The 14,282-nt window shown below is 40.7% G+C and overlaps 1 protein-coding gene across 6 annotated transcripts in view; it reads right to left on the minus strand.

The window, feature by feature from the left end:
• TET1 (tet methylcytosine dioxygenase 1) overlaps positions 1-14,282 on the minus strand; it is a 137,529-nt gene that overhangs the window by 89,174 nt on the left and 34,073 nt on the right. For 5 of the 6 annotated variants that reach the window (XM_057531225.1, XM_057531222.1, XM_057531223.1 and 2 more), the window contains one exon: positions 11,685-11,738. In XM_057531225.1, coding sequence (XP_057387208.1) covers positions 11,685-11,738 — 54 coding nt within the window. Of the gene's footprint in view, positions 1-11,684; positions 11,739-11,957; positions 12,143-14,282 lie in introns of those variants that run through there. The other variant, XM_057531226.1, reaches the window with a different exon arrangement.

Below are 14,282 nucleotides of genomic sequence, written 5' to 3' on the forward strand. Positions count from 1 at the left end.
GCACGGGCTCTAGGTGAGCAGGCTTCAGTAGTTGTGGAACGCGGGCTCTAGAGCGCAGGCTCAGTAGTTGTGGCGCACAGGCTTAGTTGGTCCGTGGCATGTGAGACCTTCCCGACCAGGGCTTGAACCCATGTCCCCTGCATTGACAGGTGGATTCTTTTTTTTTTTTTTTTTTTTTTAAATATTTTTTTTTAATTTTTTTTATTGATTAATTGATTGATTGATTGATTGCTATGTTGGGTCTTCGTTTCTGTGCTAGGGCTTTCTCTAGTTGTGGCAAGTGGGGGCCACTCTTCATCATGGTGCGCGGGCCTCTCACCATCGCGGCCCCTCTTGTTGCGGAGCGCAGGCTCCAGACACGCAGGCTCAGTAATTGTGGCTCACGGGCCCAGCCGCTCTGCGGCATGTGGGATCTTCCCAGACCAGGGCTCGAACCCGTGTCCCCTGCATTAGCAGGCAGATTCTCAACCACTGCGCCACCAGGGAAGCCCGACAGGTGGATTCTTAACCACTGCGCCACCAGGGAAGCCCTCCTAACTTGTTTTAATGAAGTGATCAAATATCAGAGGCTTTAAGTAAACCCTGGACAGCTGGATTAAACTTCTGATAAAATATTCTAAACTACAGCTATTTTATCCTGTCCATTAAGTGAGGGCATAAACTAGATTTCATGGATGTAGAGTGACAAAAATCAACATTTTGAAATAGCTTCTATTTATTTTAATCAGCAAATAACATTCAGATTTTTATAAGGTTCATGAATACCCTGACGGCAAGCCAATAGTACTGAAAGTGCTTCCCCACCCCTACTTCATTTTTTTTTCATTTCTTTATTTCAGTGAAACCATAATTAAGGTATCCATTTTCTCTTCCACTCCCTGCTACTATCTGGTACAGATGGGGCAGGTCAATTTAATCTCTGAGTTTAGCCAACTACATTTATTTTTTCAATCTGCTACTCTCCTCTAATTAAGAATTTAGGATACAATCCAGGAAGCATTGGACAATCTCTGACAAAGACCCCAACAGTTAAATGTAGATTGTACAACCTACCTGACACCTGAAATTTATTGTAATTTACCCAGATTGCTTGATCTTCAAATCAAAACATTTTATAAAAATGTAATGAAAGAGAAGTAGTGTTCAAAATCACCAATCAAGAAACACACACATGGGCTTCCCTGGTGGCGCAATGGTTAAGAATCTGCCTTCCAATGCAGGGGACACAGGTTCAAGCCCTGGTCCGGGAAGATCCCACATGCCGTGGAGCAACTAAGCCCGTGCACCACAACTACTGAGCCTGTGCTCTAGAGCGCACGTGACACAACTACTGAAACACGAACGCCTAGAGCCCGAGCTCCGCAACAAGAGAAGCTGCCACAATGAGAAGTCCGCGCACTGCAACGACGAGTAGCCCCCGCTCAACGCAACTAAAGAAAGCCTGCGCACAGCAAAGAAGACCCAACGCAGCTGAAAATAAATAAATAAATAAATTTATATAAACATACACACACACTCAAAATGATAGTAAGACCAAATAAAAGGAGAACAAAGAGACAAGACAACCAAATCCAAGACATGATTTAAGATTAGAGGCTAGATCAGGAGGAAACAGCTAAAAAGGATTTGGGGTGGGGGGGTGGGGGGGTGGGGGGGTGGAGGGGGGAACGATGGAAAAGATTTTTTAAATGGACAGTACCTTCTTTTTTTTTTTTTTTTATAAATTTATTTATTTATTTTTGGCTGTGTTGGGTCTTCATTTCTGTGCGAGGGCTTTCTCTAGTTGTGGCAAGCGGGGGCCACTCTTCATCGCGGTGCACGGGCCTCTCACTATCGCGGCCTCTCTTGTTGTGGAGCACAGGCTCCAGACGCGTAGGCTCAGTAGTTGTGGCTCACGGGCCCAGTTGCTCCGCGGCATGTGGGATCCTCCCAGACCAGGGCTCGAACCCGCGTGCCCTGCATTGCCAGGCAGATTCTCAACCACTGCGCCACCAGGGAAGCCCTGGACAGTACCTTCTGAATCATTAACTATGCTCAGTGTGATCATTGTACTGCAGTTAAGGAGAGGCATGCTGAAGCATTTATAGGTAAAATGTCGCATGATCCAGCAAAAAAAAAAAAAAAAAAATTGATGTACAATGTGTTATTCTTTCAACTTTTCTGTAGGTTTGATTTTTTCAAATAAAACTTACAGAACAATTAATCAAATTAAAATAAAGATATTAGATATATATCCTGATTTCCATAGCAATTCATTATCAACACTATTCAAGGCTGGCCTGATGATTTCAGAAAGTACAGTTTCCCTTATATACCCAGATGTCACTATAATAATTTCTACACTTCAGACCTAACTGACTAAATAAAGTTAGGCCATGAAATGCATTAATTCAATCACTCATTAAACCAACATTTATTGAGTTGTAGGCACAAGATATTACATTAAGACTGCAGACACAAAGTTGAATGCTGCTCTAAGCTTAAGAGGTTTACAATCTAGTTTAACGAATAATAAAAGCAACTAAAAATCTAAACACATCAATATTCTATAAAGGATTTTATTTTATATTAACAACCATAACAAAAACAATCATGATGATGATAGCTATCATTTATTGAACATCCACTCTGGATGGGATAAATTCAGTAAATTTAAAATTATGTAATCTGCTAAACAACAGTGTGGATTAGTTACTGTTCCCCTTTTAAAGGTAATGAAAATAGGGCTTCCCTGGTGGCTCAGTGGTTAAGGACCCGCCTGCCAATGCAGGGGACACGGGTTCGAGCCCTGGTCTCAGAAAATCCCACGTGCCACAGAGCAACTAATCCCATGCGCCACAACTACTGAGCCTGCACTCTAGAGCCCGTGAGCCACAACTACTGAGCCCACATGCCACAACTACTGAAGTCCACATGCCTAGAAACCATGCTCTGCAACAAAAAAAGCCACCTCAATGAGAAGCCTGCGCACCACAAGAGTAGCCCCCGCTTGCCGCAACTAGAGAAAGCCTGCACGCAGCAACGAAGACCCAACGCAGCCATAAATAAATTAATTAATTAATTTTTTTAAAAAAAGTAATCCAGGGCTTCCCTGGTGGCGCAGTGGTTGAGAATCTGCCTGCCAATGCAGGGGACACGGGTTCGAGCCCTGGTCTGGGAAGATCCCACATGCCGCGGAGCAACTGGGCCCATGAGCCACAACTACTGAGCCTGCGCGTCTGGAGCCTGTGCTCCGCAACAAGAGAGGCCGCGATAATGAGAGGCCCGCGCATCGCGATGAAGAGTGGCCCCCGCTTGCCGCAACTACAGAAAGCCCTCGCACAGAAATGAAGACCCAACACAGCCAAAAATAAAAATAAATAAATAAATAAAAATTAAATAATGTATAATTCAGGTGTACTTTAAAAAAACAAAAAAAGTAATCCAAAAAAAAAAAAAATGAAAATAGCTCTCAGATAGTTCAATTAAATTTCCCTCAGTCAGGCACTTTCCTTTGGGTACTGCTGATACCACAAAAAGACACATGGTTTAAATTTTAAAATTAAAAGTAATCAAGGGCTTCCCTGGTGGCGCAGTGGTTGAGAATCTGCCTGCCAATGCAGAGCACATGGGTTCGAGCCCTCGTCTGGGAAGATCCCACATGCCGCGGAGCAACTAGGTCCGTGAGCCACAATTACTGAGCCTGCGCGTCTGGAGCCTGTGCTCCACAACAAGAGAGGCCGTGGTAGTGAGAGGCCCGCGCACCGCGATGAAGAGTGGCCCCCACTTGCCGCAACTAGAGGAAGCCCTCGCACAGAAACGAAGACCCAACACAGCCATAAATAAATAAATAAATAAATTAATTAATTAAAGTAATCAAAAGCCCTAAATACCTATGATATCAAAACGGGGACTTCCCTGGTGGTCCAGTGGTTAAGACTCTGCACTTCCAATGCAGGGGGCATGGGTTAGATCCCTGGTCAGAAACTAAGATGCCCCACGCCAAGCGGCAAAAGAAAAAATTAAATACTCAGAAAATTTCAGATTTGTGTTTTCTATTTTCACAGAAGTTATGTCTAAAATAACATTAAACTTACTTCAAGAAGTGGAATACACAATTAGATTTTTTTCCCTTTCTAAAGTAGAATGAATACACAAGATATTAAGTAAAAACATTTTTTTCTAAGAAAAAGATACATTCAGATATCTAAGATAAATTTTGTGATAATTTAGTGAGAACTTTCTTACGTGATTCTTATCTGGAAGAAATCATCCTTAAGGTACAGAACTTGCAAACATCCCTGTAACTTATATCCTGTTTCAAATGTGTTCATCCTAGTCCGAGTTTTTCTTTGCAGCTGAATTCTATAATTGAAACTAAACATCAGCTGTGAGATTATTTTTCATAGTGATGATACTCTAGTCTTTATTATAGAATTATTGATTCTATAAAATATATACATATAAATAAAACAGGAAAGAGAGAAATTTAATATATTCAAGGTTTAAAGACTCCTTTCTGATAATTCTTATTACAAAAAGCAGAAGTGACATTTTTAAAAGGAAAGAAAAGGCTTTTTGTAATACAGGTTTATATTTCTCAAATAAGGCAAGGGAACATATTGCTAAGAAAATACACATTTTCTTAAAGGCTCACTTAATATTTTTAGTAGGATAAATTATACCTTTAGATGTAATAATACCACTAATTGAGAAATTACTATATGTCAAGCTGTCCTAGGCAATGTAACATGTATTAAATAATTCACTTAAGTCTATAACAATCTTATGATCCTATGAGTGTGTATTTTATGAGTGTGTATTTTTGTATACTATATTTAAAATTAAACACACAATATAATGCTTAAAATAAATAATTTTGGGCTTCCCTGGTGGCGCAGTGGTTGAGAATCTGCCTGCCAATGCAGGGGACACGGGTTCGAGCCCTGGTCTGGGAAGATCCCACATGCCATGGAGCAACTAGGCCCGTGAGCCACAACTACTGAGCCTGTGCGTCTGGAGCCTGTGCTCCGCAACAAGAGAGGCCACGACAGTGAAAGGCCCGTGCACGGCGATGAAGAGTGGCCCCCGCTTGCCGCAACTAGAGAAAGCCCTCGCACAGAAACGAAGACCCAACACAGCCAAAAATAAATAAATAAATAAATAAATTTAAAAATAAATAAATAAATAAATAAATAATTTACTTAAAGATAACTAAGTTGCTAAAATAAGTTTACTGTTTAACATCTGGTTCCCTAGAACCATGAAAAGAACCTATGCTTTAATCAAATTCATATTATCATTAATTTTAAACATAGATAATAAAACTGTAACATCTCTTCCCTTAAAATTTTTCATGTGCAGAAAGTCCTGTTTTTAGCTCAAAAAGGACTAAAACAGTATTTCAAACTACGAAGCATCAGAACAGGTTAAAGAATGACACTGTAATCTTCATTCTCTTGAATAGGCCACTGTGGTGGATAAATCTTGCCATCACATCTTCTTTTTACCAAAAGTTTTTAAATGATGTTTTATTTATTTATTTATTTAGGCTATGTTGGGTCTTTGTTGCTGTGCGTGGGCTTTCTCTAGTTACAGCAAGCGGGGGCTGCTCTTCGTTGCGGTGCATGGGCTTCTCACTGAAGTGGCTTCTCTTGTTGCAGAGCACGGGCTCTAGGCACGGGGGCTTCAGTAGTTGTAGCTCACAGGCTCTAGAGCGCAGGCTCAGTAGTTGTGGCACATGGGCTTAGCTGTGCCGCAGCATGTGGGATCTTCCCAGCCCAGGGCTTGAACCCGTGTCCCCTGCATTGGCAGGTGGGTTCTTAACCACTGCGCCACCAGGGAAGTTCCCTTGCCATCACATCTTTAAAAACATTATTTTTATGACACATTTTGAATATTGAAAGGCATTCCATTATAAAATTAATTATAACTTGAAAATGACTTAAGATACTAGTGAGGTTTTAACAAAAATTTAACAGTTCTTATTTGGCTCTTTTTACCTGTGTATTGAGATGATATTCTAGCCAATAGATGGAGAGCTATACAATAAGGAAGGCAGACCTCAGAAAACAGTATGAATCTAGCACTCTCAAAACACAGACACATTATCAGATGAGCATAAGGATTCAAGACACAAAGCATATGTTCTTTTCTAAGCTAGGAAGAATTCAACAGACTTTTTTTGTAGCCTGAATGAAATTTTCTTCAAGCCTATTCACCCCACTTGGCTTCTATTCACTCTGATTCTCTGTTTGGGATCATTCCTAGAAATTACAAAATGGACATGAATTTTGAATCACTGGAAATGTTCGTGCTCCGATGATAAATGAATGATTTGACTGTGTGTGAGCTGACTTAGTGAGAACTCAGCCCTGAGTCTGAGTTCTCATCCTGAACTCAGTCTCATCGTTCCTGGTCAAAATGCTATGTTACAATTTCTGGGTATGCAAACCAGAAGCCCCATGTGTGCCTTTGAGCATGTGAATAAACACTGATGGATAAGCACTAGTCTTTGATAGTTTTTGCCAGCTTATGACATGAGGAAAATAAGGACCATGTGTTGAATCATAAGGCTAAATTATTAAATTTTATATGACCACCCTATATTCTGAGATTATCTTCTTCCAATTTATATGTTTGTGGGGGTTTTTTTTGTTGTTGTTGTTGTTTTGTTTGTTTGCTTGCTTTGTTTATAAAGCTGGTATCCCTTTGTGGATGCTCTCACCACTCTGAATCTCCCCTGCCCCGCCCCCCTGCCCCCCCTCGCCCTCCCACTGCCCCCATGGTCTGTTATATTCAGAAGTCTGGGATTCTTTGCCCGGGACTATGTAAGACTAAGGGACTTCCCTGGCGGTCCAGTGGTTAAGACTCCATGCTTCCACTGCAGGGGGTGCAGTTTTGATCCCTGGTCAGGCAATTAAGATCCGCATGCCGCATAGTGCAGCCAAAAAAAAAGACTATCAAATGGCTTTTTTCCCCCCTGAACAACCATCAAGCTCAGTATAGGATGTCACTAAAATTTGTAACATGTTGCTGCTATAAGTCATGGAATGTTACTTTATAACTAGAGTTAAGAAAAGTTTATCATTTTACCAATGATTTCTTTAACTAACTGAAACAAAGTTGTAGATAAGTGTGCACAGAAAAAAAATCTTTAGTAACCCTGTTATCTTTCATTTCTTATAGCTTAATGAGTTTTTAAGATAAACAGGGTAACTCAATTGTATCTAATTTGGTAGTTTTAAACCCTCACTAGTGTATGTAACAATTTACAAATGAAGGGAATAGTTCTCAAAGATACCAAGTAAATTTCCCTAGGGGGTGTTTTCCCCTGTCTTGGCAAATTTTTTTTTGTTTCTTTGTTTCCTTCAAAGTATATGCCACAATTTGTAATTTATTAATTTGTCTTTCATTTTTTTTGGCCTTTCCTCAGCAACATTTAATCTCCTTGAGGGCTGAAATCACTTTGGTTTTACACACCATTGTAGCCCAGCATTTAGTATGGGCTAAAAAAGTATTTATCGAATGTTAATAATACTGTTGTTCAAGAAACAACACATATTGAGCATTAACTGTGTGCCAGGCAATGATGGTACTAAATATTTTGAATAACACTGTCATGTAAATCAAGACCACATATGAATGTGATTCATTTACGACTTGATTCTCCTTTTAAAACGTTTCTAAAAGACTTATCACTATAGCTACACGTCAGTGTCATGTCCTTCTCTCCCAGTGAAACATGTCTTATTTACCCCCATCCCACCCCCTGCCCCCCCAACAACGACTCGTTCTACTTTTATCAGCATCATCAAGGAAGGAAGGAAACAGTGAAGAACAGGGCTGCCAGCATAGAAGCTAGCAGGAAGATCACTTAGTTTTCTTTTTTCTTTTTTTTTTTCATTTCTAAATCATTTGTAGACAGTTTCCTGGTTTAATATCCACTGACATTTCTTTATATTTGTTCACCCAGTTCTTCCAAATAATACTTTGATGATATTTTATAATCAAATAGCTAGAAAAATGTCCCTTACCAGACAAGAAATTACAGAATGTATAAATGCAGTTCATTCTCAGGGATACCCACACTTTTTATTTTGACATGATTTTAGATTTTCAGGTAAGTTGCAAAAAAATAGTATAGAGTTCTTATATAAACTTCACCCAACCCTGTCTAGTGTTACTTTCTTACATAATCATGATTCTGGTACTATTTTTGACCCTACCATACTGACCCTGTGGTCAGTAGTGATGCTGAATATATGTTTGCTTTGCCCTTCAGGTCCCCACTCCAACTTCTACACCCTCTTACATGACACGGGAGGTGGAACAAGATATATTTCATCATCAGTAGGCTCCCTTTTTCCTTTTGGCTTCTGATTGGGATCAACCAATGAAAGCAGCAGGAAACTGGATGGCAGAGTATTTATTTCCATACCCACCTCCCCATGACTTTCTCTTCAAGAAAGATCCCATTATCAAAGGCCACACAAAAGCCCCTGCCCCTTCAGGCCTAGGAGTGGCAATATCTCTCTGCTGTCATTAGTCCTGGGATGCTCTGTCATCCCTAGATTTTTCTGAACCCTGCCCACACCTTTTAAACAATCCCTTTATTAAATTCTCCCCAATACTCCCAACTGACTGTGTAATCTGATTTTCTCTAGGGACAGGGACTGACAACCTAACCAAAGTGATATTGACTTTCTCCCACCCCGAAACACAAAATAGTGATTATTTACATAAATGTTTCGACCGAGAGGAGTTCCAAACCATGCCACTCACAAGTACAAGTTCATGAATCAAGGCCTGAAATCATCTCACACCTTCACCTTACTCAAGAGTCAAGCAAACAATTATAGCACAGCTAACCTGCTGCCATCTATGAAGACAGATCAACTCCAGTGATCAACAAGAGTGCCTGAGCAGGAACCTGGTCCTTCAGCCCCAGTGGGGGGCAGGAGTTTGTGCTGAGCTCCCCCACCCTCACCCCCATCATTTGGTACCCATTCTGGCCATTAGAGTGCTTTGGACAGAAACTGTCATTTCAGCTCGAGGAAAATGCTCTCTGTAGTCTGGGATTTGAGATCACTATGTATAGTTTTAAATTTCGAATTGTAATAGAATGCATACAGGTTTTTGATATAGATAATAGATAATAGATTGTTTAAAGATGAGAGGTGTGAGACACACCAGGCAATTTCAGCCCCACAACTGGATTCAGTATTTAGTTAGCAGGTTCAGAGTAGGATGAGACAAGCTTCAATTCTATTCCCAATTTCCTTAGTCAGACTCTTCATTTATCCAACTACCTCCCAATAGATGAAGATGAAAATGAGTCAGGATACCTATGGGTAGCAGCCACCCTGACAAAGAGCAAGGGACCCAGGAGATGTGAAGACTTAAGAGGCCAGAGTCAAAGGAAGAAGAGTAGAACTCTGGCACAATGCCAAAAGCAAAGAAAGAATTATGAAAGGAAACCAAGTTGTAACCTGTAGATTCCTGTGACTGATCCCCTGGGTAGCAGCCAGCTGGAATGTTAAGTTCTCACCCATAAATTCCTAAATGGAAAGTTTTACTTTTCCTCCACCCTCCCTCCCAGAAGTTGGATTTAGTTTTCTTAACATCTCCTTCAGGGTTATATAATATTCTACACTTGCTCTAACTATATTTTACACATATCAAGCTAAAATCTGAAAGTATTTGAGCATTTCTACTGTGGAGCAGAGAAACAAAGCTTTCTTTGAAAAAGAACAAAAAAAATCATGCCCGACAGAAAATTAAAGAAAACATTTAAAAATGCCAACATCAGGAAAAAAATTAATTTTTTCCTTTTAGAGCATTTCTCTACTCTTGTACAACAACTGATAACTACAGAGGAAGTGAGCAACAGTTTGGTTCTGCTTGCTGTGGCACATGAATTCCAGCCATCCACAGGCACTTATTTCTTTTTAAAAGTCAGGGTCCACTGCCATGATTCAAAAAAGGCAATACACAGTATATTTACTTCTGAAATTTATTTCAGGTGACAGGACACCCACAGACTAACAAAATAAACATAGAATTAAATAGTATTCCCAAAGTCCAATTCTACCTTGTAGGAAAGGCAGGTGATGATTTAGCTACCAAGATTAGTCCATGTTAGTTTGTCCATGCAGTCTCCATCCCTTTCTTCCATGCTGTTTTCCCACCCCACGCCACCCCCCACCACACAAATTTGAGAGCCATTTATAACAGCAGGACTAAAACTATTTCTCACTTGAAGATTTTAAGACAAAACACCTGAGATGGATACACCCAACACAGAAAGTGTAAAAAGAGATTAAGAAATATACTTGGGGATTTTAAGGATATTCTTCTATAATTGGGGGAGGGGAAAGGATTAAAAGGGGGCAGGTGGATCAATATGCAGGAGAAACACAGAGAAGGGTTGAATTTACCTTGAAGATAACCAGTATTCTATTTGTCCAGGCCCAGTGAGAATTTGTGCCAAGCAATTTCATTCATTTCACAGTGCCTGGCACATTGATGACTGTGTGGTAAATATTAAATAAATACTTGTTGGTTGATGAAAAATATACATGGCAATGCTGTGTACACACAGGAAACAGAAACTTAAAGTGGTCAGACAAATTAGAAAGCAATGCAAGGTTTGGTTCTGCATGTCAATAGCATTTTCAAGGTACACAACTGAGGAAACAAATGAGATTTTAAAATGTGCTATATCTCTAGTTCAAACATGTTGTTCCTCTATGAGTGCCAAAACTTTATTTGCAAAAGAAAAGCTAAGATTAAGGTAAGATATTTTCAATTATATATACACAATATAATGTTAAAGACCAGCCATTTTATTGTTTAATATGCCTTCTTGAATTAAAAAGGTTGACTGCTCAGGATACTTACATTCATAATAGCAATATACCACTTGAAACCTTTAACACATAAGCACCTATTTGCTAAAGCTAGTCTTGAACTTTTAGTAATGTCATATGCTTTTAAATTAACCGTTTTAAATACTGTACAAAGCTCATAACACAGACTGCTAGCTTATAACTGAATTAGGTAACTACTAAATACTCATTAGGCAAACTACTGAAAATAAAGAAAACATACACATTCCTACCCCTCCATGAATGCCCAAATTCAAGATGATATAATGAGAATTTGGGATTAAGCAATTGTAATTTGGCTGTAAAACCTCAATGGCTTACACATTTTAAGCTGAACTAGAACCTCTAGGCACCTTTTCCTTTGGAAAAATCACACATTTTAAAATAGTGTCTAATGGAAGGTCCATTAAAATCACAATGGATCATAGCTGTCAACTTTAAATAGTGTCTTTCTCCTTAAGAGCTGAAGTTTACACACTGGTGCAACACCACACATGCAGATGCTACAAAGGGAGCTACAAAAAAAAGCCACAAATTTTATTCACGACACTTGTATATAAAGTTTTCTTTCTGCAGACTCGTGTGGAGTTGAAAATAAAGGATGCTAATATGCATATTATGCAGCATATCAAAAAAGAGAGAGGGAGAGAGAGAGAGAAAGAGAGAGAAAACACTTTAGTTGAGTGAAAATTCATTTATCTACTGAAAATCTGGGAGAATTTACATCCACTGTACTCCAAATTTACCCCTAAGTGACAGAAAAATACTATATGAAATGGAAAAATATTAAATATGAGTTAATCAATAGCTGATTACCTTTAAAACTTTGGGCTTCTTTTCCCTCTGGGGCCTCTTGTTTTCCTTTATAACCTAAAAAAAATCAAATTGCAAAATGAGCCTCCGTATAAGAGAAAAAAAATTAGCTCCCACCTCCCCCCCCCCCAATTTTTGGCTATTCTCTATAAAACTACTTATACCATCTAAAATCATCAACATGTTTGCTAGACAGAACCTAAAGAGCTTATGTAAAATGTATACTTCAAAAGTCACTGAAAAAAAGCCTTGCATAAAGATGAAGTAGGGAAATACCCTTTTTTCCCCTTAAAGTCTGTCTTAATTAGCCTCTGCATTCTTCACAGCGAAGCCCACGAGGTAGCCATCTTGCTCGCTTCTGCAGAGGAAGCCTCTACAGTTGAACAGTTCTGCAAACTGCTTTTTGGTATTATTATCATGGTGTTTAAAGGCAGCCCTGGCCTGCCAGCACTGTAGACGTGCTGGGCATGCCTTTTGCAAAAACAGCCCCACAAAGAGTGCAGCCAATGGCAATGCAGAGCTTAGCAACTCCAAAGTGATCTTCTCTGCCTAGCCTTCCTAGACAAAGGATCTCCTGTGCGGCTCCGCTCTCACCACAGGACACAGGCAGCCACAAGCTGCGACATGGAGTTCGCTGCAGAGGATCTGGTCGCGCCGAAATCACAGGAGGCTTCAGCAAAAACACAATGCACACAAATCCCCCAGGTCTCCACCATCGGATCGATGGCGGATTCTCCCTGATTAGTAACCTCTTGGCGGCTCCGAGGGCAGGTCTGCGCGGGGGGAGGGGTGCGCGGTCCTGCCTTTAACGTACAGGAGATATAACTGAGCTGAGGGGGGCATTTGGGCTTGCTGAAACTCTGGAAGGTATTGTGCATTTTTACTTTATAAGGCAAGGCTAAATATTGGCGATATTTAAGGCAGGGAGGTTATGTGAGGACAGTGTAGGCTCAGCTGTTGGGCTGCGTGTCTCATTCCTCGGGAACCACACCTCTCTGCAGCAGGCGCTTTGCCCAGAAACACAGCAATTTGATTTCTGTCAATAAATGTCCAATGATAAAGGCGGATTAAAAAATAATAATAAAGCCACTTAAAAGGGAAAGGACAGGATGAGGACAAGGAGAGGGGGAGGAGTTTTCAAAATACACGTGCCACTCTGAGTGGCTGGAGATTTCAAAAAGATTTCTCTCTCTTGCTCTGGACATTTCTGATGACCTTCATTTCCCAAAGAAATCCATCCCTTCCAGAAGGCGGATTCATAACTTTGAGACAGAAGAAGCACCTCTGGCTCCTCTGCCTCCCAAGATCATCAACTGTCACTGAGCATCTCTCCGCAGAGCTGCCAAGCAAGTCCCCACGTGGAGCCTGTCTGTGCAAGGGCTGATGGACAGACACAGCCACTTACTTCCCAGGGATTGGGAGCTGAGCCAGAGGTGGAACAAGCAACCAGCCACACTCAATACACCTGAACTGCCCACATGCCCAGTGGGTGGTAAGCACTGGGAGAACTGGGCACCACAGTTAGAACTTGCCAGACCCTGGGAATGACAGAGCCAGAGGAGTTTAGCCCCTCCTTTCAGCCTCCCGGACATGTAACAGTGGCAGCAGACGAAGAACCAGGACAGCTGTTTGAGCTGGCAGGTCTCAAGGTCACTGCCAAAATGCAGTGCAGAGGCCAGTCAAAGTCCCATCACAGCCACCTTGACAGCTGCACAGATCTTGGGAAGACAACCTCAGCTCCATCCTCACAGGGCCAAAGTTTCAGCAGCACATTTGGGGGATTGGCAGGAGGGCCTCACTGGCTGCTCAGCCAAAGATGGGTTTTCCACTTGCAGTTGGATTCAGAACAGATTCCCACAACCAGAAATCGGGAACAGAGAGAGGGCCGGAAAGCCTGTATTTCATCACCCTTGATTCCTAGCCTTTCAGTCTGCCACAAAAGCACGCTTTTCTTGTTGGAATGGGAAGTCCAACATGCATTGTTTCCCCACTTTAAACTACCTCTCCCTCACCCACCCACTTTCAAAATTTTTAACAAATGTAAGCAGCAAGCAAAACCAGTGGATTTTGACCTAACCACGTCCACCACGGCAACTTTAAGCATACTGAGCCCACGCTAAAAAGCTCTCTGTGGGGAATGAAGCAACCGTGAAATGAATGGGTAGAAAAACGGGACCAAATACAAGATTTGAAAATGAGTGCAAAACCTTTTAACCCTACATTTCTTTCTCTTTGGAGATTTTTGTGTGTGTGGTAAAATATACATAACATAAAATTTTCCATTTTAACCATTTTAAAGTGTACAATTTAGTAGCATTAAGTATATTCACAATGTTGTGCAAGTATCACCACTTTCCATTTCCAGAACTTTTTCATCATTCCAAACAGAAACTCTGTACCCATTAAACAGTAACTCCCCGCTCCCGTGCTAACTTCTGTTCTACTTCCTGAGTCTATGAATTTGCGTGCTCTAGGTACCTCATATAAGTAGTACCACACAATATTTGTTCTTTTACGTCTGGCTTATTTCACTTAGCATAATGTTTTCAAGGTTCATCCATGTTGTAAGATGTATTAAGAATTTCATTCCTTTTTAAGGCT

This window comes from Balaenoptera acutorostrata, chromosome 16 (genome assembly GCF_949987535.1).
Source record: "Balaenoptera acutorostrata chromosome 16, mBalAcu1.1, whole genome shotgun sequence".
Taxonomy (NCBI): Eukaryota; Metazoa; Chordata; class Mammalia; order Artiodactyla; family Balaenopteridae; genus Balaenoptera; species Balaenoptera acutorostrata.